Here is a 21,589-nt window from a genome sequence, read left to right as displayed (position 1 = left end):
AATCAGATTATACGATATATATTTTGTTTACTGAGAAAAAAATATATATTATTTTTTGATGAAGAAAAATAGAAAATTTGGTTATTGAATTGAATAAATAAATAATTTATATTTGAAATGGTTGTGCATGAAGTTAGAGAATTGTCAAATCAGACACAGAAACCAATAACGCTACTGGGAGGGCTGCGCCAAAAGTAATTGAATCCAAACCAAACAAAAGGAAAAGTAGCAATGAATCACTTATCAAGATCCAAATCTAAAATAACTCATCTTTTCACATGCATTTCATCTTTCTTTTCTTTACTACAATATTATATTTTTTCTTTTCTTCACTCTTTTCAAAACTCATTTGGAGATGCTGGGAACAAAACAAGTGCCAAACAAAAAACAACTAAATTTATTTATTTATTATTTATAGTGTTATATTATATATATATATATATGAACAAATATATCAATTCCACGTCTTTCATAATATTCAAATAAATCCATATCCTATTTAAAAATATTTTTAAAATTAATATTTTTTATCTTTATGTTATATTTTGTTATTAAACTAAACTATAAAATATTTAATTCCTACATATAAAATATTTTTCTGAATAAATATAAAAAGAAATTATGTATGCTTCAAAAAATGTTTTATAAAATTCAAAAACAAATTAAAAATAAAGATAAATATATATTTGGTCTCTTAATTCGTAAAAATTAAATAGAATTCATTTTTTTAGTTATTTAACTGTTTGACACAATTAATATATTTTTATCCATTTCAATGTTACTTAAAAAAAAAACTTGAGTAGAAAAATTCAAACCATCCCAAATCGCAATACTCGAAAAAAAAAATGGATGTGGATCGATTGATACGGATTCAGGTTATTTGGATAAAAAGAATCGGATTTAAATGGGTTCAAATGGTCGGGTTCAAAATTTAAATTAAAAGATATCCGATCCGACCATAAATTATAAATGCAGTTACTCTATTTCTAATGTTGTCGCCGCATTACTATTAAAAATAGTAATTATAGTAATTATGTATTTATTATCAGAATAAAAGTAGTATTTATTAGACAACTTGTTTCTGTTTTACTAAAAAAGATATACACTTAACTAAATATATTTTTCATTTTTAATAGGAATGAACTTTCTTAGTTATGTAATTTTGGAGGGAAATGTGCATAGGCCTTAACTCTGCATGGTTATTTAATAATTATATTAGTTGAGCATATCCTTATTATTCTAATTGTAGTATAAGTGTTTTATAAATATTATCCAGATATTCTTAAAAGTCAATAACGTCTCTCTTTTCACCGTTCATAAAATAAACCAATATAAAGTCCTTCCATTTATTCTTTATGTATATTTTGTAAGTTTAGACAGTGTCTTTAATAAGTTCACATGTACTCGTATTACTCTTATGTATAGTTCAAACTCGTATTTCAATTAATGAGACTTATTTAAAAAATTGTTTTATATAAAAAGATGCATGAAGATAGATAAATAATTTTATGTTGAGCATTATTGTAAAAACATAAAGATTTTATTAAAAAAATAAAAAATATGAAAGATCACATCAAATTTATGATAAAAATATATTGTATATAGAAAAAAAAAATATTTATTATAAAAAAGAAATTAAGTAATTACATAGATAAAAATAAATAAACTAATGCAACACCAATAGATAAATTTTTAAAAATTAATAAAATATTTATCATTAACAAAGTCCTTCACAATCTATAAAAAGACCTTCAAAATTTATTATTGTTTTTTAAAAATTATTGTGTTTTAATATTTAATATTAACTTTCTTTAACGTATTCAGGCAAATTTTCTATATAATCTAACTGATTCATCATCCTTATCGAAGTTAAAACTTTTTTTCATTTCATAAAATATATTGCCGATATAGTATTTATGTCTTGTTATCAATTTTAGATTTTTTATTTATATTTATTTATCTTATGTAAATTATAATTAAACAATAATTAAGGGTGTTAATTTTGTTTTTTCTATAATAAGTAAATTATGAATTAATAATTTAGGTTCTTTTGATCAACGTTTATTAACATATTCGTTTAATCCTGAGACTAAATCAAAGCAGTTCACACCAAAAGTATAAATATGCCATAGCAGAAAATTATCTTTAGAAATAGTAAACTATGTAACGTGTAATTGTGACTTGAAAATGATACTTGTGATGCTTTTTGAATTATTATTTTGTTTTCAGAGTTGTGGTTGATCGAAGAATAGTTGCCATGTCATGTGTAATTATTTTGATACTTTATAATATTTTATTTAGCCAACATTTGCAACTAAAAAACTATATATTCTCTAATTACAGTACTTTAAAATTATGTTACTGTATATATGATTTAAAATTAAGAATTTATAGAATTATACTACAGTAAAATAACATTGATTTATATTAAGATGTAATATAAATGCATGGATTGTAATAAAATATATTACGATTAATATAACATACACAGGAAACGTAATATAATTATACAAGAGAAACAAATCGATTTTTCAGCATATTATATATGAGGGTGTACAAATAGATAATCTCTCTGGTTATAACGAAAATAAATATTTTCAACTATTTAAAGAACAACTTAATTATATATTCAATTCTTTTACATGTCAAATTTCAAAAAAATATATATATTCAAAATATTTTTCAAGATTAGATGTTAGTAGAGAGTATCTCATTCTATTTTAACCTATATTTAATCCCTACAAATTAATTGAAGAGAGTTAGTGATATAAGATTAGCGGGTTCTTAGATTTGAGATTGAAAATTTATGGAACAATCACGTAAAAATAACAGTTACGAAATAATTTTAAAAAATAATGATTTATTTTTTAAAAAATGTCATCAAAAATATATTAGAGAAAATTAAAAATATAATTTAAAATTACACTTATATATATATATATATATATTACAATTAAAATAATAAATAAAATTACTTAATTATATTTGATACATCACAATAAACAATATTTTAAAAAGTTAATAAATAAGAAAGTAATATTTGACTATCAAACTGTTCCACATTTTTATTTTAACAGAAAATAAATAATAAGAATATAAATATTAACATTTTTGGATAAGGTTGGTTTCACGCGCAGAGTATAGAATGGTTAAAACACGTACCAATAGCAGGAGGAATCACTGCTTTATGCACTTTTTTCCTGCACGCAGAAAGTAAAACCTAGCTACTCGCTATGTGCAATCATCAGCTTCAGTTTTTTTAGGTTGTTAAATTAATTTTACAGGACAGTTTTACCCTTTGTATACTTTTATTTTTGGAAAATTGAAGTTTAATAAAATTTTTTAATAAATTTTGATAAATTATTAAAAAATACTATTATGTTGTTTTTTTAAAATAAAATATTTATAAAAATTTTGTTAAGTTTGTCCACAAAAATTATCAACAACTGACTTTTCTTTATTTTTTATTACCCCATTTTAGAGAATATAATAAAATAATTTTAATCGAATTTCTTATGTTTTACATGTTTTTATATAAAGAAATGTAAAGCATACGAAGAAGTTTAACATAACTCACATTTTATTCAATTAACAAATTTCCTTAATAATTACTATTTTACAACAGTCACCATTGAGAAAGTTTTATGTATTTTTGTTTTTAATCATGCACTTGTTTAATTTTCAAAGTAGAAATTTCGACAAGATCACACAAATGAAAACTAAAAAGTTTAAATAATTGAGTAAATAATTTAATTAAATTGAAATTATATATATATATTCTACATTCGATATTAATTTAAAGGTCACGTCACAAATTTCAATATTGTATGTGTAAAACAATTAAGCCTTCTTTTCTGTATATCTTTAATTTGCAAATGAAATGACTAGTCTATATAAAAGAAATTGTGATTCCAAATTTAATTTCATTCTGTCAATGAAGATACATGCATTATGTGTTTTTATTTTTTTAATAACAAAATATAATAAAATTATAATTAGAAAAAAATATAAATAAATTTTATAGTTTTTTAAAATAACTTTTATGTATTTTATAATTTTTTTATAAATAATAAAAGAATAATTAAATTTAAAAAATAAATGGTTAAATTCAAAACATAAATTTTAAAGGATAAAATTAACAGAATAATAATTTTGATTTAAAAAATAATTACTTTTTAAGTAGTAAAATTGAAAACAAATGTTACATTTCTTTTTTACATATAGTAGTATAAATTTTGTTAGTTATTTTCTAATATTTCTTTTTTTTTTTCAAGTTAACGTAAAAGTTGTGTCAAAACACTTAAAAAACAAGTCAAACTCATATATGTCAATTTAAAGAAAATAAAAATCACTTTTCTAAGTAATATATTAATCTCAATAAAATGATATACTATAAAATATATTTTTCAACAATTGTTTTTTCGAAATCGTTTGTGAAATCTTTTGTGAAATCATATACTATTATTGTGAAATCGTTTTTCGAAATAAAGTTACAATTTTTTTACGAATTACTCATTAATAATTAAAAAGTACAAATTTTATGTTTTATCATGCATAACATTTAGGTGTGTTCTTTTGTATAGATGAATTTGAAGGAGGATGTGAAGATGAGTTTGTGTGAATTTGAGAGGATAGATATGTGTGTTTTTTTGAGTGAATTTAGAGGATAAAATGAGTGGATTTGTAAGTAAATTTTACGAAAGTTAGCGAGAGATTTGATTGATAAAATAAATTGTGAAAAAAAAAAATTTTGAAAGTTATCAAAATACCCTTGATGAAAAAGATAATGATTTTGTGATTTGGTGTTATAAAAATAATTAAAAATAATAATACGAATTTAAATATATATATATATATATATATATATATATAAATTTTAAAATAAAAAAGATTAATTTTGTATGAATGGAAAAAAAAGATATAAAATTAAATGAGGTGTGCAGTATATGAATCCCAACATTGAAGATGCAAACCAAAACAATATATAGAGAAGGCAAACATAATTGGAATCTGGTTTGCTCTAAACACCACCATGATTATAATAACCACTTATATTTTCAAGTGTCAACAAAAACACCCTATGTAAGCCACGAAATGGAGAAGGTATATTGCATAAATCATCACACACAAGCACTCCATCTTACCAGCGTAGAACCTCCACTGAGTAACTTGCTTTACCAAACTTACGCAAATCTTCAAGTTTGAACTCCGACGACGTCCACGACCAACGGACACCGTCAACAAGGGCCACCATCTTTACCACCTATGGAGGACCTTATGAACTTCGGGCCACCACCTTGACCAGCTATGGAGCACCTAATTAATGAACTCCGGCCAACCTGCAAGAACACGAAACAAGTTAAAAATCACCATACACACACAACATTAGTTACGTAACCGGTGTCACTCTTTTTATTGCACCAACACCGGTTACGTAATCGGTGCCACACACACACATCACTGCGCTGATTAGGTAACCGGTGCGCCACCCCTCACAACCACTCACCAACACCGGTTCACTTCACTCACACCGGTGCAAAATGTCATTAAATAACACCACCACACCATTGGTTCACTTCACCCACACACACCAGTGCATGTTCATAGTAAACAACACCATCACTCACCTTTGAACAATAAGAGAAAAGCCTGGTTCACGTGCTTGGTACAAATAACAAGGTTAATTTGGTAAACTTACCTATAATACACTTAAATCTAGGCATATAAGCAAAGATGGAATGTGGAATGGATTCTGTAAATCCGCGCCTGCAAATCCATGCATATCTGCTAAAAAGAACATACGTGTTGCCACGAATCCATTTGTGCAAATACACACGAACAATGCTATTCACACAAAGGAACACTACGTTAGAGAGACAAAGACGATGGAAACAAAAAAATAAGATATGAATAATTTTTAAAGTCTTTTCAAGAAAAAAATAAATAGAGAATAATTAGAATATTAGTTGAGTTTCAAAAACAAAATTCAACTTTATTCACTAAATTTAAATTTCAAACTTGTGAAGTCTAAATACATGATATAAACTCCAAACATACTTATTATAGACTTAATTATGAATTGTTTTAAAAGAGAATAAAATAAAAGATAATTAATCGCCGTCTGTGGGGATCGAACCCACGACCACGTGGTTAAAAGCCACGCGCTCTACCACTGAGCTAAGACGGCAAGTTATGTTTGGTAAAATCGAAAAGATGTAATTGACTTTAAACTAATTAAGCTTTAAAAAAAAATACAAAATTGTGTTTTTATTAGTGACTTGTTTTTAGAAAAACCATGTGAGCTATATGTAATTACATATTAAGACAAATAAATTGTAATGTTTGAGTTGTGAATGATGTGGTGTGAGAATGACAAATCTAGTAACTTTTACATATAAAACTTAGTATATTTATTGTTGACTTTATCTTACCATGTCTTTTTATGTTTGTTTGCGATTTATCCGTCTAGGATGATCATATGTTATACAAGACCAAATGATAATATTAGGAGAAATGTGAAGCATAAAGGCCGAAGATAGAGTTATTGTTAGTAGGTATATAATTTGTGTATCGTATAAATCCTTTAATTTATAAAAAGATTATATATTCTCAATAGTTTATCATGAATTTCATAGAGTATTATAAATATTTATTTTTATACACTTACATGTTGATTTTTTTTTTATGAATTATGCAATGTTTTAAATTAATGAGGTGAATATTATATTGACATATTGCTCATAATTTTATTGTTTTTTTATTGAAAATACCAAAACTCTCACATAGAATATATTAGAACATTATAGTGTTTTGGTACCTCCACCAACCGTGGAAATAAAAAGTGCATTTCACCAATTGTAAAATTTTAAGGCTTCCATTTAACGATTGAATTAAGATTATATTTTTGTTTTGTATTGATTTAAATTTGTTTTTATTTACAAGCTTTTGGAATATACACATTAACAATTAAAACTAAAACTCATTATTCTAGCAAAATTTAAATAATAAAGAAAAAATGCAATTTAAATAAATAATTTTAGAAATAGATTTTACTGGATAAATAATTGTTCAATAAGTATGATTTTTCAAAATTTGGCAACACTTTGATTTTTTTTATAATTTGGAAAATTCTTAAATGTGTACCACCTATAATCATTGTTTATTTTGTATGTTTTATTGATAAAGAATTGTAATTGACTTAATATTTTTTTTCTTGTGCTCATATCGTTATCTTTATTGTGGGTATCTAAAATATATTTTGAGAGTGATTAATTTGTATTCTTTCTTAACATAACATTATATGACAGACTAACATATGGATTAAAAAGATGGTTGGGGATAACTTTCATGTAGTGCAAAATCATGAACCAATAAGTGACATAAATTAGATGAAGTCACATCTTGTGAATTTCATTAACTTTGATATTATATATTTCCAAATAAAAGTTTGACTATATTTTCAAACATTTAAATTAATATATAATTGTTTTTTCGATTTTAGTGTATTAGCCACATGTGGAAATTTTGTTTCACTAATGCAAAGTTTTTATTTGAAAGAATGTTTAGTTGGAAAGTTAAGTTTTGGGTTTTGAAAATAAAGTTTCTAATCCTGTAAGAAGTCAAGTGATAATAAAAAGTTTGCTACTAAATATGTCTCATACTATGCAAAAATCACAATCTTTTACTATTTAAACTAATGAGTTAATTGAATCTGGCCGTAAACAAAACTGACGTACTTTTAATGGTCATTAAACATTTAAGATAATAAAAACAGTGATATTCTTTATTCTTTCTTTTTAATAACCAATGCCATTCTAGAAAGTTAAGTTTTTTTTTTTTTTTTTAAAATATGACAAATTTAAGTGTTAGATTTTGCCAAAAGTCACTTTCTTTGATACTATACCCAATCAAATGTATTGATGGAGTTTCAACCTTCATATTGTTCATAAAACTAACCCTATAATTCTCGAGGTGAAAATAACCTAATAATTCAATGATCAAAAGATAAACGATAAATCGTGATTCGTGATTACAACTATTACTTTTTATTATTTCAGTTCAGAGTATTTTTTAATCTTATTACAGAAAGTAATAGATCATTATTCTAAAACAAGCATGAATCATAAAAATAGAATACCAATGCAGAATGGCAACAAAATACAGATAAAAGAATAAAATTAAATATGTTTTTGTCTTTTAATTTGTAGTGAAAATTGAAAATAGTTATTCTTTAGAGTTTTAGGTTAATTTAGTCTCCAATTTTATAAATGTGTATATTTAATAATTTTTATCAAATTTTTTTAAATTTAGTTGACATTTTAAACGTATTTCATGATAGTATTTGAGTTATTCACATCATTTAACTCATTTTCACTTCAATGTTAGTTGAGAAACACGTTTAAAACATCAAATAAACTTGGTTAAAATGATTAAATTTACTTAATTTTTGAAAATAAATAACTAAATCAGTCTAAAAATTTAAAAATAAATTTAATTTAATTTTTACTTAAAGTTAAAAAATTTAAAACATATTTAACAAACAAAATATATGCAAGTTTAGTTTGACTATCTATAACTCCAATAATAAATATTTTATGTACTGAAGGATAAAAGAAAAAGTAAATAGTAAAAAAAATCAGAATCTTGGTTGAGAAGCCATGAATGTAAAAAAACAGAGAAGGAAAAATCTAATCTTTCACCTATATGAAAAAAGATTCTATTACCCCAAAAGTTTTGATGTATCTTAATCACTGCCTTTAATGCGTACAAGAAAAAAAAACATTTTATTTCTTCTTATTAAAGTCACAATAACATTCTCATGTCCAACTCTACATCCCCGAGAGGAGTCTCACAGAGTAATAATTAGGATGCTGTCTCATAATTATATATATAAAAAATTCTTGAATATATTTTAATTTGTTTTTTTATGTATGTTTGATATAACAATATATTAAAAAAAATAAAAGAAGAATATTTGAAAAAAAGAGTCAACAGTCAATTTTGTTATATAAAGAGAAAATAATTACATTAACAAATTCTAAAAAACTATTGTACAGTTCTTAAGATTTATAATTCTCAAATATTTACATATATCATAATAAGAAAATATTAACTTCTATCCAAAGTCCAACAAAAATATCTTCTTTAATCTTTTTGTTCTTTAATTTCTTTTTCTAATGTATCTCTTTGTAATTTCTTATTTTTTTTTTCACATTCTCTTGTGGTTAATATAAGAAAACTCTTATGATCAGAAATAAAATTCTAAATCTTTTTATTAAATCATGTATATATATATATATAATTACATGAATCAACCCGTCTTTATATTTTACATGAATCAATAATTAAATTAATTTATTAATTAATTCCATATGTATATCAATATATAAATCCGTATTTTTTAAGAATGATATATAGTTGGTAAAAAACAAATAAAGCTTTGAGTATACATAAATTTGTATTTAATTTTTCAGTTTGCGAGGACATTTATGGCCTTTCACGTGAATGTCATAAAAGGGAAAGAAAACTAAGGAAAGAAAAAGTATGTACTGTGTGTTAGCGTAAATTTTATATATATATATATATATATATATATATATATATATATATATATATATATAAAATTTTATAGATAGAGAAGAGAGAGAAGATGACATGAGACAGTGATGAGAGTGTGGGAGTAGATGTGTAGCGGTAACCGTGCAACTGCAGAAAACCCCAAACCATTGTTGCTTTCAAACTACTACTCTCCTCGTGCACGCGCTCCTCCGCGCGTGCTCTTCGCCGCTTTCTCTCCCTTCTATAACGTGAACAACTCGTACAAGTTCCTCTCTCTCTCTCCAACAAATAACAAATAACAACTAACAACGAAGAATTTTCTTTGCCTTCGATTTATTAATTCATGCTCTTCGGAGCAAAACGATTTTCACGCTCTCAACAAAAAACTCTCCTCATTCTCCCAAGGTGCGTTTTTTCTGCAGATTCTCTTCTTCACTTTACCCAAATTTTCTGTTGCTCTTTTTTATTATTATATATTATTTATCATTCTATTTTTTCCTATTTTTTCGGCTCTCTTTTCTCCGCAGATTTGTTCTTCAATATCTTAGTACACTCTTTTTCTTTCTCCTCTATCGTTATGTTAATATCTGCAATTCTGTATTCGTTCATATTCGTGTATGGGAGGTGTTTCCTTTTCTGGTAAAAAGGAAAAATTAAGAAAAACACGCTTTGATTTCACTTCTCGTCAATGCGGACTGCACAATGCGTGTGGAAGAGGCTGTTAAATCGCGATGTGTGAGGCTTTATAGAGGCACTCTTCTCTTGGGTGTTCGTCTTTCGTATTATTTAATAGTATACAAATGCAAAAATGAAGTAAATATTTTTGTCATATTAATTGGGTGTGTGGGATGTTGTTGTAGGTTTTTATGCTATTTGCTTTATGTCCATTTTAATCTTTTGAACGAGGCATTGTGGGTTGGATAGGCTTATTTTTGTGTATGCATGATTTCAATTTTTTTCCTTTAATTTTCTGTTTATTTAGTGTGTGGAACATATTTAATTTGATTTTCCTATCCTGCATTGTAGTTCCATTTATTGCGGTTCTATTATGTTCTTTTCGTGAGCCACATTCTTGTATTTGAGCTTATGAATTGTCGTTGTTTCTATAATGTAATGGTGTTTTTGTTTGTTGAAGTACAAGTTGAGATGAACAAGAAAAAACAAAACTTTCGTGTTAACATTGTTAGTTGTTTTTTCTTGATCTTGAGCAGCTGGAATTTTAGCTAAAGCAAGCTACTTGTCGTGTTAAACATTTGTCAATTACCATTTGTTAACATTATTTGGTGTGTTTTCAACATTGAGACTTTACTTTGTAATTTATTTTTCTATATATTTGACGTTGGGAGTGGCAAGTCTTACATGACACAGCTTTGATCTTCTCACCTGTATAACAAAGTAGTAATGCTATATCTCTGTATTTTTTCAGGAGAGGGCCGTTCAATCATAGTTAATGGATTTAGAAGAGAAGTTCCTGACTAAAGGTATGGTCCTGTGCTTCTTCGGTATGGTCTTTTAGAGGTTAATGACAGTTCGTTTTTTCTTCGTGTGGTTTATGTAGCTGAGTGTTTGCTTGTGTAGTTTTAGTATTCTATTTTGACGTGTTAGTTCATTGAAAGTAAACCTTGGGTATGGTATAGTATACGACTGAAATTTGAGTTTGGGAAAGATGAACACGTGATTAAAAGTACTATTACCTACGTTGAATGTGTGTCTAGTGTTTTTGTTACGTTACCACGTACCAGTGTTCTTCCTTTGAATGTCATGCTGCCATATATTCCGATTATGTCTAACTATGTTGTTACTGTTGTTTTCTTTCCTGACAAAGACTATGTTTTGTACAGTTCCAGACCAATGCATGATATAAATATAAATTTTGGAAGTGACAACTTGACATTTAGAAGCGTTTTTTACCATATATCATTGTTGTAATTTATATATTGTTTCCTCGTGATTTATTACATATCAATATTTTATGCTTGCTTGATGAGGAATCTTGAAACAAAAATGTTCCAACAAGATGGTGTTGAAGCTTCCTCTGCCCTCTGGGCTTATCATCTACGTGAATTTTGTTTGACCCGTGTGATAAAATATATTGTAGTTATTGGTAAAGTAAAATATGGTTATCCAATGATCTGATGTGCCCTGTTAGTATATTAGAGATTAATTCTGCTATTTTCTTAGGGTCCAGTGCCATTGATGTTATATCAGAGAGGGGCTTGTAATATCTTCTTAAAAATAAATTATGAACACATATGTTACCGATTAGTATAGTTGTATTTCCCCCTAAATCTGAAGGATATTGTTTTGGAACACAATTGTACCAATGGTTTGCATAAGAGGGGAATATCCAATAGCCTTCCCCTTCTCTTTTTTATTTTAAATTTGGAATGATGTTGTTCTAAGGGAAAAAACACAGACTGCCCTGTTGTATTGAAATGTTTTACACTGTAAAACCTCTATCTTACCCTATTTATGAGAATGATAATAACACATTAATCGTAATACTAATCAAAATGGGTTGAAAGTAACTCAAACTTTTGTGACTATATTATGGGAGGTTATTAAAATTGTTGAAAAAACCTTCTATGATTAATTTTTTCTAATGGGATATTTCTTGGTTTTTCCATTTAATGATTTATAAGAGTATCCAATTATTTTCCCCTTAAACTTGGGGAGTTAAATTTGATCTTTTTTATAAACTGAGGATGGAAATAAATTGTCAGTATATATTTTTACTACTTTGTGTTGATTTTCCATTTTAACTAACTACTTGGGCGTAACATTTTGTGGTTTTCATTTGAGAAATCCATGAGTTGTTTGCTGCTAAGAGTCCCAAAAACTGGCTATTTTACCTAAGAAGTGTAATCTATTAGGTGAAGATGCATTAATGGTTTATATTGACTTCTCTAACAATCGTTCTCATGGGAGAACCTTGTGGGCCCTCGTAGGATTTACAGTTACCATGTACTGGTCCACCTACCTTGTAATGAAATTCAACTTTTTATTAGGAAATTCTGGGCAGAAAATATCAAACACTGGATCAGTTTGTCATGAGAGGTTTTGATGTCATGGTATGAACTAAATGTTCAAAAAAATATTCTTGAAAATTATGTATAATTTGTTCAGCCTTTTGGCGTCATATAGTTAATAAGTTAGATAGTTGTTGTTTCATAGAATTTCTATCTTTGTCAATGAGGCATTAGAGGCAGTCTTTACTTGATGCACAAAGAAACTCCTAAGGCACTGATCTCATGTGGACCCTTTGACTACACCGAGCTGAACTGCAATTAGAAACTGGGATTATATCTTACCATAGTGTCAATGTTTACTAAATATTTTTTTGTTCATCTTAACAAGTACAATGAATTGAATGAGGTACATCATCCTTCTCCTGGAAACTATCGTGTTTAAAAAACCACGTTTCTTTATTAGTGTGATATTGATATGTAATTTGTTCACACGTTTAAGGTTAGATTACAGTAATAATATTCAATAATAAGAAATATCCACTTTTAATGATTATCATCACGGAGCAGGTTTTCTAACATGATGATTACATATTAATCTATTGTAGGGATTGATCAATAATTGCATTCCATATTTTTATGACATAATGTATAAAATTTCAAATTCCAATTGATGTCAGTTGAGATATAATCGGATATTGAATACAAAGCTTTGGTTTGTGCTTTCAGTTGCACAGACCCCCTGTTACATATTAAGGGTCATATCAAATTTATCTGCCACGCATTAGCTTTGGATGCTTTTCCATTAGATGCCACCATAGTAGTCAATTGGATGTTATAGCAGAGTGGAGCAGCTCTAGACCCCTACAGGACTCAAATAGTACAGCCGTTTTCTACATGTTATGGCAGTGCTACCATGTTTTAGATTTCAAAAATCTATTTCTACCACTAAAACAATATTGTTCAAGGTTTTCTTGATACAGCTGCGATTTGTCCTCCATTTTCTATTACATTCTTAGCTTCATAGATATAATATTTGAAACCCTTCTCTGTTAACCATTCCAGGAAAAGGTGCCTTTGATCCTTCTCACTTTATTCAAACTTTTTTTTTTCCTGTTATATGTTCGTCCTGATTCACACTGCTATTTTCTTTTTTTCTACTTATAGTTTTCCGTACCAAATCTTGACGCTACTTAACCATCATCTTTCATTATTTCACTTTATTATTATGCTTTATTTATCAAGAGTTTCTTTAGTTTTCTTTTTCTTTATTTGAGTATTCAGTTGTCTAATGTATGAACTATTTGTTTGTATTTAAAATGACGAACATCTTGCTATAGTTGGCCACCATGTGCCATCTGAGATCTATAACTGTGGTTGCTACATTGTTTCTATGAAGTTGCTTTCTTAGCCAGCGCCCCCTCGCCCCCTCGCCCCCACAATCAATTTTCCATGTAACCTTCCATTTACTTAAGGTATTTGATTTAATTAGTGTGGATTATCATATCATATCGATTATATGTAAATAGGGGAACAAATATATAACTATTAGTTAGGGATTCTCTTATATTGTACCGTTAATTAATTTATTCCCTGATTATAATAAAGCTGTGTGTGGAATAATACACACTTTTGGTTAATCCTATATAGAAAGCCCGTTGTTGATACTTCTCTGCTTCACCAGTCTTCATTGTGAATATTCTTACTTCTGATGTGAAAATCCGATCCTATTATTTGGAATTTATTAAGAAGATCACGTCATAAATGTATCCATTTTCAGGATGGCTCGAGACTTATATCTGTCCTATTGCATGATAGCTTATAATCTGGGTGTTTAGTTCAAAATCTGCGCAATCTGTCTGGAGGAACTTGATTCCAGGTCTTTCCCTTGGTAGATGTTCATCTAGAAGTAGAACTGCATTAGTTATTTTGTATTTGTGTTTCTATGGCCGGTCACCTTTAATGATTTTGCCTAATGTTGTTTGCTATTACCATCTCTTAATTTAAACCTCAATGTTTTTGCAGATTTCAAAAGCTTATAAATTTTACAATGGATTGGTTCCATTTTGTTTCTGTTGATGCAAAGGGGAATGTTTCATATAAAGAACTTTGTCCTCTAAGTAGCTAGCGGATGTATTTTCTTGTCAAATGGTTTTGTTCACAATAGTGTCAAAGCAGTTTAAAGTTCGTATGCAACAGTACTTGGATAACATGTAAATGTGGTCAAATTTTCTCGTGGTTTGCACATAATCACTTGTAAATTGTTCTCCTTAATTTGCACTTTCATATGGAATTAGCTATATAATTTGGTGTTGTTAGCTCTGTTGCTGGATGTTTGGTTGGTTTACTCAATCAACTCTGGAGTGTATCATCCATGTACAATGGTCTAAGGCGCTTATAAGTGCCTTAAAACATGGGCGGAAGTATGACTGATTTATTTGTGGAAAGAAATGGAATCAGTTATATTGTATTCGATCTGAAGGTTTAATCTGTCCCTACTCCTAATGGTTTAACTTCGCAAATATCACTCTTACATGTGCACTTCTTTGATGGAACCTGAAGTCAACTAATAATTTATTGCATTCATATTTTACTCCTATATAGTCTTTGTCTATCTCTGCTGTTTGTGTTGTGTATCCAAGCCCTAATTTAATCGTTTGAAGTTTAACTATTGTTTTTCCCAAATACTACTACAATTGTTTTTTTTTTTCTGTCCAGTTTCTGGTGTTCAAAGCCTTTCTTCCAGTGTGCAAAGTACTCCAGAAAAAAACGGCCATTCAGATGGTGCTTCAAAAAGTTCAGAACTCCTTCAGCAGTTCCTAAAATGTGGTGTGAAGAAGGAACTTCTTCGAACGTGTTTCGATAAGGACAAAAAAAACATTTCAATTAAAAGCAGGATGACTGAAACTAAGTCAACTGGAAAGATGATTAAGAAACAAGACACCAAAAAGGTTTCTAGTTTCAGCCACCAACCATCTAGAAAGCAGTCTCGGAAGGGTGAAAATCCCACTCGACTCATACCTCCTCCTGACCAGTCTTCTGATTTTGGCCATTCAAACACTTGGATCTGTAAAAATGCTGCTTGTAGGGCAGTTCTGTCTATAGATGACACATTCTGTAGAAGATGCTCTTGCTGTATTTGTCACCTTTTTGATGATAACAAGGATCCTAGTCTTTGGTTGGTATGCACATCTGAGTCTACTCAAGGGGACTCCTGTGGGTTGTCTTGCCATATTGAATGCGCCCTTCTACATAAAAAGGTGGGGGTTGTTGATCATGGGCAACTGATGCAGCTAGATGGTGGTTATTGTTGTGCATCCTGTGGTAAAGTTACGGGGATACTCGGGTAAGTAATTTTGTTTACATGTACGGTGGATAATATTTGTCATTCCTCCTTCCACCTTGTTATTGATATACTGAAGTTTTTTGTTGTTTATAAACATGATTTTGAATAGAACACTGGCATTGTTTGATTCATCTAGCTAACACTTACCTAATGGACTTGGTTGTTTTTGTTGTTGATATATGGTATACTAAGGTTTTTGGTGAATAACGGTTTGGGTTTATGATAGAAGAAGTTTATTTATTGGAGAAGAGTGACATTAAATTACTCACAAAATGCACATAACTTGCTGTCTAGACTCAGACTTTTAGGAAGTAGCAGAGTTGTGTCCAAATTACTGGAGAACAATACGCATGTATCCCCTTATTGAATTATTCTCTCCTATCATACTTGCATCAACATAGCAGTTAATCTATTAATAACATAACTGCTGATGATAGTTATTATTACACCAATTTTAATATGTTTGTAAGTAAAGTTTTAGATCCATTTTGGCTTGGTGATTCATGTTTATTTATTTCAGATGTTGGAAGAAGCAGCTAAATATTGCTAAGGATGCCCGACGTGTGGATGTACTCTGTTACAGGATATATTTGAGCTACAGGCTCCTAGATGGAACCACAAAATTCAAAGACTTGCATCAAATAGTACAAGAGGCGAAGGCTAAGCTAGAGACAGAAGTTGGCCCTGTGAATGGCGTTTCTGCCAAGATGGCTCGAGGCATTGTCAGCAGACTCCCTATTGCCAATGATATACAGAAACTCTGTTCACTTGCTATTGAGAAAGCTGATAGCTGGCTTGCCACTGTTCACAATGCAAATTCAGATTCTACAGGTTGGAATTAATGCTCTTTAGTTTTTTTTTTATTATTATTATATACTTTGGGGGAAGGACTTAAATTTCTGACTTTTCGGTCTCATTTATTCTGGACATGATGGTATATTTATAACTCGCAGGGGGTTCACTTCCTGCTGCCTGCAAGTTTGTTTTTGAAGAGGTAACAACTTCCTCAGTGAAAATCATTTTAATTGAATTATCAAATATATGTTCTGAGGAGATTAAGGGATACAAGCTTTGGTATTACACGAGTCGGGATGAATCACCCTCCAAAGATCCTGTTTCCGTGTTTCCCAAATCTCAGAGGAGGATTTTGATATCCAATCTCAAGCCTTGCACAGAATATACTTTTCGGATTATATCTTACACAGATACACGTGACCTGGGTCATTCTGAGGCTAAGTGTTTTACCAAGAGCATTGAGGTAATTAAAAACAACCCCTCACCGGCTGTCCCTATGAATCATGAAAAAGAGAGCCTTCTATCTAGGGGGAATTCTTCGGGATCCAAGATGGTGCCAAATGACGCAATGGGCAACTATGGATTCAAGGTTCGAGACCTTGGGAAAATTTTGCGTCTTGCTTGGGCTCAAGAACAAGGTTACTTGGAAGAGTTTTGTTGTGCCAATACGAAAAATTGCTGTGGTCAGAGTGAACGGTTAGATAAACCAAGAATTCCAGAAGCACAGTTGCCCTCAGTTTCTAGAGGCCTTGATTTAAATGTTGTTTCAGTTCCTGATTTAAATGAAGAGCTAACACCTCCTTTTGAGTATTCTAGGGATGAAGATAATGGTTGCTCTTTGTTGCACACAGTGGAGGGGGACGATGATGCAGCTTCTCATGATCTAGAGAAAAATGGTTTAGCAAGATCACATGGGAGTGGGGATTCTCAAACCTGGACCCATGGGCCAACGGGAGAAGTATCTGCTGTTGATTCACGCTTAGATATGTGCAGAAAAAGGATAGCAAGCACAATGGAAGAGACACATGATTGTGACAGCACTTTAATTAACGGTTCTCCATTACGCATATCTGATGGTTCATGTTCCTTGGATGAGAACTTTGAGTATTGTGTGAAAGTAATTCGTTGGCTAGAATGTGAGGGTCACATCAAACAGGAATTTAGGTTGAAGTTGCTAACATGGTTTAGTTTAAGGGCGACAGAGCAGGAACGGAGGGTGGTTAATACCTTCATTCAGACTCTTATGGATGATCCGAGTAGTTTGGCAGGGCAGCTGGTAGACTCTTTTTCTGATATTATATCAAACAAGAGGCAAAAAAATGGATTCAGTATTAAAGCGGGGGCATCAAATTAAGGGTGAACCCACCATACAAGTTTGTCATTTGCTTCAAGCTTTCCATTTTATCTTTTTCTGTCCAAAAAAATCACCCTCTGATTATTTTTCGTTGTACGGGCATTTTCTAAAAATTAATCCATCTTCCAAGGGATTCATTTTTGTTGCAGACAGGTTTGTCTTGCTCAAAGGATATGCAATGATGATCGCAGAAACAGTAACTCATTTTTCCCAGGAGGGAGGATTTATGGACACGAAGTTTCAGGATGTAGGGGGCATTCATTTCTATTGATTTTGGTAATGAATTTAATTACGGAAGATGTTAGTATTGAAACTTTCTTCTCATGACCTTTATTTGAAGAAGGTACATGATTCAATTGCTGATTTGATTTTTATGTCATTCTTTTGACATCTTTGTTCCCCGCACTAATGAGCCGGTTAATGAAAGTACTTGCTTCAATCAATTGTGGGTAAAACAATGTGCTTCTGCATGTGATTTTCTAGATGAGTGGTTCATCTGATTACGCTTAAAATGGGTATTGGAGACCTTAATCTACTTGGATGCAATAAACTAGGTAAATTAGTCAAATAATTTATGGGGTTACGTGTGGCATCAGACTGCATGCATGCAAGGGTTCAATTTCGACCATGCTGTCATTGTTCATTATATAGTCTATCCCTAGAAAAGCTCTTGTCTAGATACTAGTCATTGTACCAGAGCGACGCACGGGTTAATTTGATTTTAAATTTTTTTATAATTACTAAAAATGTAATAAAAAGTGACCTATTTAAATAAAATATAGATCAAAATTTACATTTTCAAAGTTACATCTTTTGTAGCATTTGAACAATGAAATCGTGTTCAGGTGAACAAAATGATATATATATATATATATATATATATATATATATATATATATATATACATTTTTCCTTGTAGCATACCTTAACTTAATACAAAGAAACCAAAAACTTAGTGATGTCTTGAATCAGTTTACTTGAGATAATCATGTGAGATGGAAGAAACATCGACAGTTCACATAGCAGTAATTAATATTGTACTTTACCATGGAAAGGAACCTAAGTTAGCTTATGTAGAGATTAGTACAAATCAAGTGGCACTGATCAATGGCTGTCAATCAATATATAAATTATTATTTTCTGAAATGATTATATGATTAGAGTTACTGATAAGGCAATGGCTATTCCTACCTATTCCTATTGCTACGATTTTGAGAAATGTTTTATAAAAAAGTATGCGTCTATCTCCATATATGCACGTAGTACTCTTTTGATGCTTAACACTTAGTGAACCGTCTATAGTGTTGTGAAATGATTTTCGTTTATAAAAGGTTTGCCTAATGAGTAGGTGGGTTAAGTTTTATCATACATCCTAAAATCTATGACGTATTTCAAATCATGATCACTTTCTTGCCACGAGTTGAGGGATTCGGAGATTAGTAAACCAGAAAACGCTTGCACATGAATCTAAGGCTACTCAAACTTACAGTGGCAGCTGGATACATCTTTTAGATCCCCGGGGATTTATATCGACGTACTTTGAACTATGTGTTCTGAACATTATTCGTAGAATTGCAGAAAGAAAATAAAGAACAACCTATTTTTCTTCGCTTAGAAAAATGTTAACCAATCAATATACCTAATAATGAAACAGACTTTCCATAATGAAAAAAATGATTGACATGCCGACGGATCAAAAATCTTAAGTCAGTCAAGTATTACATTTATACACTTTCAATCACACAGATTTTGGTTCATTATTTGGAGGTATGAAAAAGATAAATCATTAATTATTGCGTGTCTTTTAGCGTGAAAGCGTGTAGAGCATGCACGCTAAATGATTTTCAAAAGTCTACTATACAAGCCTTATACCAAACAAGAATGAACAAAAAGATGAAGCAGGAGCAGGGTGTTGAAGCGAAAAAGATTCATGAAAACAAACACTCAAAAGTCCAGTTATAGGAGGCTCTTGCAAAAGGAATTTGTAAACCTGTTCGTAATCAATTTTAAAAGTATCAGACATTATGATGTTTGTGATTATTCAGTACAAAAAAAATAACTTAGACTTGCTATTAGTGTTTCTATATATTAAATATTTTGATGTCGTATATGTTATTTGGAGATTATATTTCGTATCATCTATTCATGGACATAAGTATCCCATAATCATCGTAAATGATATTTTAGATATACCTAGATTCTTCCTTTAAAACAAAAATTGAAAATAACAAAAAATAATTTAAAATTTAATTAATTTAATCAAAATAAAATTTGAAACTAGCATGAAAATTATTAAAAATTATAATGACAATGACTTTTTATGGTTCTTGTGTAAATTCCCCACAACAAAAAATGATAGTAGAATGAAAATGTAATTATTTGTTAAATATAACTATAACTCTCATGTTTTGTATGTTTTACACGTTATGAATAAACATGTTTCCCACACACATGATTGCTTACTTTTCTTTGCATTTATGATAATTTTTTTTTCATAATTTAATATTGACTTTGCATAAACTAATGTATATGAGTTTTTATTTTTTATTTTTTTTAACTTACTCAAATATAATTTTCAATTCATATACAAACTAATTTAAACATATGTGGCAATTATTTCATATTTTTCTGAAAATAGTAATGAATAAATTTATTGAACACAATTATTAGCTTTTGGTTAATTTAGAGATGATTAGGATTTTTGTCCAAAATTGAGACATAACTAATAGTTACAAAACTAATCATTCATTGTGAGAAAATAGTTGTAAGCTTGCTATTATTGCCTATGAATAATAGAAAATAAAACCCCACCATACCTAATGTCAAGGATTTCAACAAATTTTGCGGGTTCCACCATACCCGTGGAGCAATTAATCATCATTAATATAAAATATTCTAATTAATCATCATTTCTTAGTTATACTTTATTTTTCTTCATCATTATAATCATTTTGTCGTACATGTATGCTTTTAATAACTTTATGCTCCTTCAATTCCTTAATACAAAACAATGACATATTGTTTTTTATAAAAATGTAAATAATCAAGTAATATGAAACTATTTAGTGGATTGAAGTTTTTTAGTTGAGAGTTAAAGAGAGTTTTTTTCTAACATATAGTGTGAATGTTTCGATTCCAACAAAACATTTAAAGTATTATTTGTTTTGAAGTCTAATTTTATTATAAAAAATTATCACGAAAGAAAGATTGAATAAAGAAAATATATTTAAATTTTTAAATGATGCAAGACAATTAAATGTATATAAACAACAATGATCTATTAAAGACTAATAAGATCCATTATAATTAGTATATATTTGGTAGAAAAGGCTCGGTTAAAATGCAAAAAAAAAGAAGAAAAACGAATTCAATGATATTGATGTTTCATATGAAATTAATTTTCAACTGTTTGAAAATACTCAAAAGAAGGTGGTTAATGGACAATAAAGTCCACCAAATAATTTGAAAAGTTTGAATAATTGACAATTGTCATATGCAAACAAAATGTTACTTTATATAAAGAAAATTTGCGTGTTTCATTTGACGTCTTTGGTTAGAAAAAATTTCTCC

The 21,589-nt window shown here is 29.1% G+C and overlaps 1 protein-coding gene and 1 non-coding gene across 6 annotated transcripts; one reads left to right on the top strand and one right to left on the bottom strand.

Annotated features, from left to right (window-relative positions):
- Positions 1-6,115: 6,115 nt before the first annotated feature.
- On the bottom strand, positions 6,116-6,187 carry TRNAK-UUU. The gene has a single exon. It is a non-coding gene; the product is annotated as a tRNA-Lys (tRNA).
- A 3,617-nt stretch (positions 6,188-9,804) lies between these two features.
- On the top strand, positions 9,805-18,375 carry LOC114177918 (VIN3-like protein 1). 5 transcript variants are annotated; one of them, XM_028063521.1, is made up of 7 exons: positions 9,823-9,963; positions 10,985-11,039; positions 13,865-13,999; positions 14,305-14,403; positions 15,243-15,870; positions 16,391-16,701; positions 16,824-18,375. In XM_028063521.1, exons 5-7 carry the CDS (start codon positions 15,422-15,424, stop codon positions 18,017-18,019), a joined length of 1,956 nt encoding a protein of 651 aa, XP_027919322.1. In that variant the 5' UTR covers positions 9,823-9,963; positions 10,985-11,039; positions 13,865-13,999; positions 14,305-14,403; positions 15,243-15,421; the 3' UTR covers positions 18,020-18,375. The 5 variants fall into 5 exon arrangements, with proteins under 5 accessions (XP_027919319.1, XP_027919322.1, XP_027919321.1 ...); XM_028063520.1 differs by lacking the exon at positions 13,865-13,999; XM_028063522.1 differs by lacking the exon at positions 14,305-14,403.
- The last annotated feature ends 3,214 nt before the right edge of the window (positions 18,376-21,589 follow it).

Source organism: Vigna unguiculata, chromosome 3 (assembly GCF_004118075.2).
Source record: "Vigna unguiculata cultivar IT97K-499-35 chromosome 3, ASM411807v1, whole genome shotgun sequence".
Taxonomy (NCBI): domain Eukaryota; kingdom Viridiplantae; phylum Streptophyta; class Magnoliopsida; order Fabales; family Fabaceae; genus Vigna; species Vigna unguiculata.
The sequence above is the reverse complement of the archived record's forward strand: the minus strand, read 5'-3'. Positions and strand labels throughout refer to the sequence as shown.

Coding starts and splice junctions, on each gene's coding strand:
- LOC114177918 (XM_028063518.1), top strand. CDS start 11,009: ATGGATTTAGAAGAGAAGTTCCTGACTAAAG. Junction 11,040..15,242: donor AGAGAAGTTCCTGACTAAAG/GTATGGTCCTGT, acceptor TTTTCTGTCCAG/TTTCTGGTGTTCAAAGCCTT. Junction 15,871..16,390: donor AAAGTTACGGGGATACTCGG/GTAAGTAATTTT, acceptor TATTTATTTCAG/ATGTTGGAAGAAGCAGCTAA.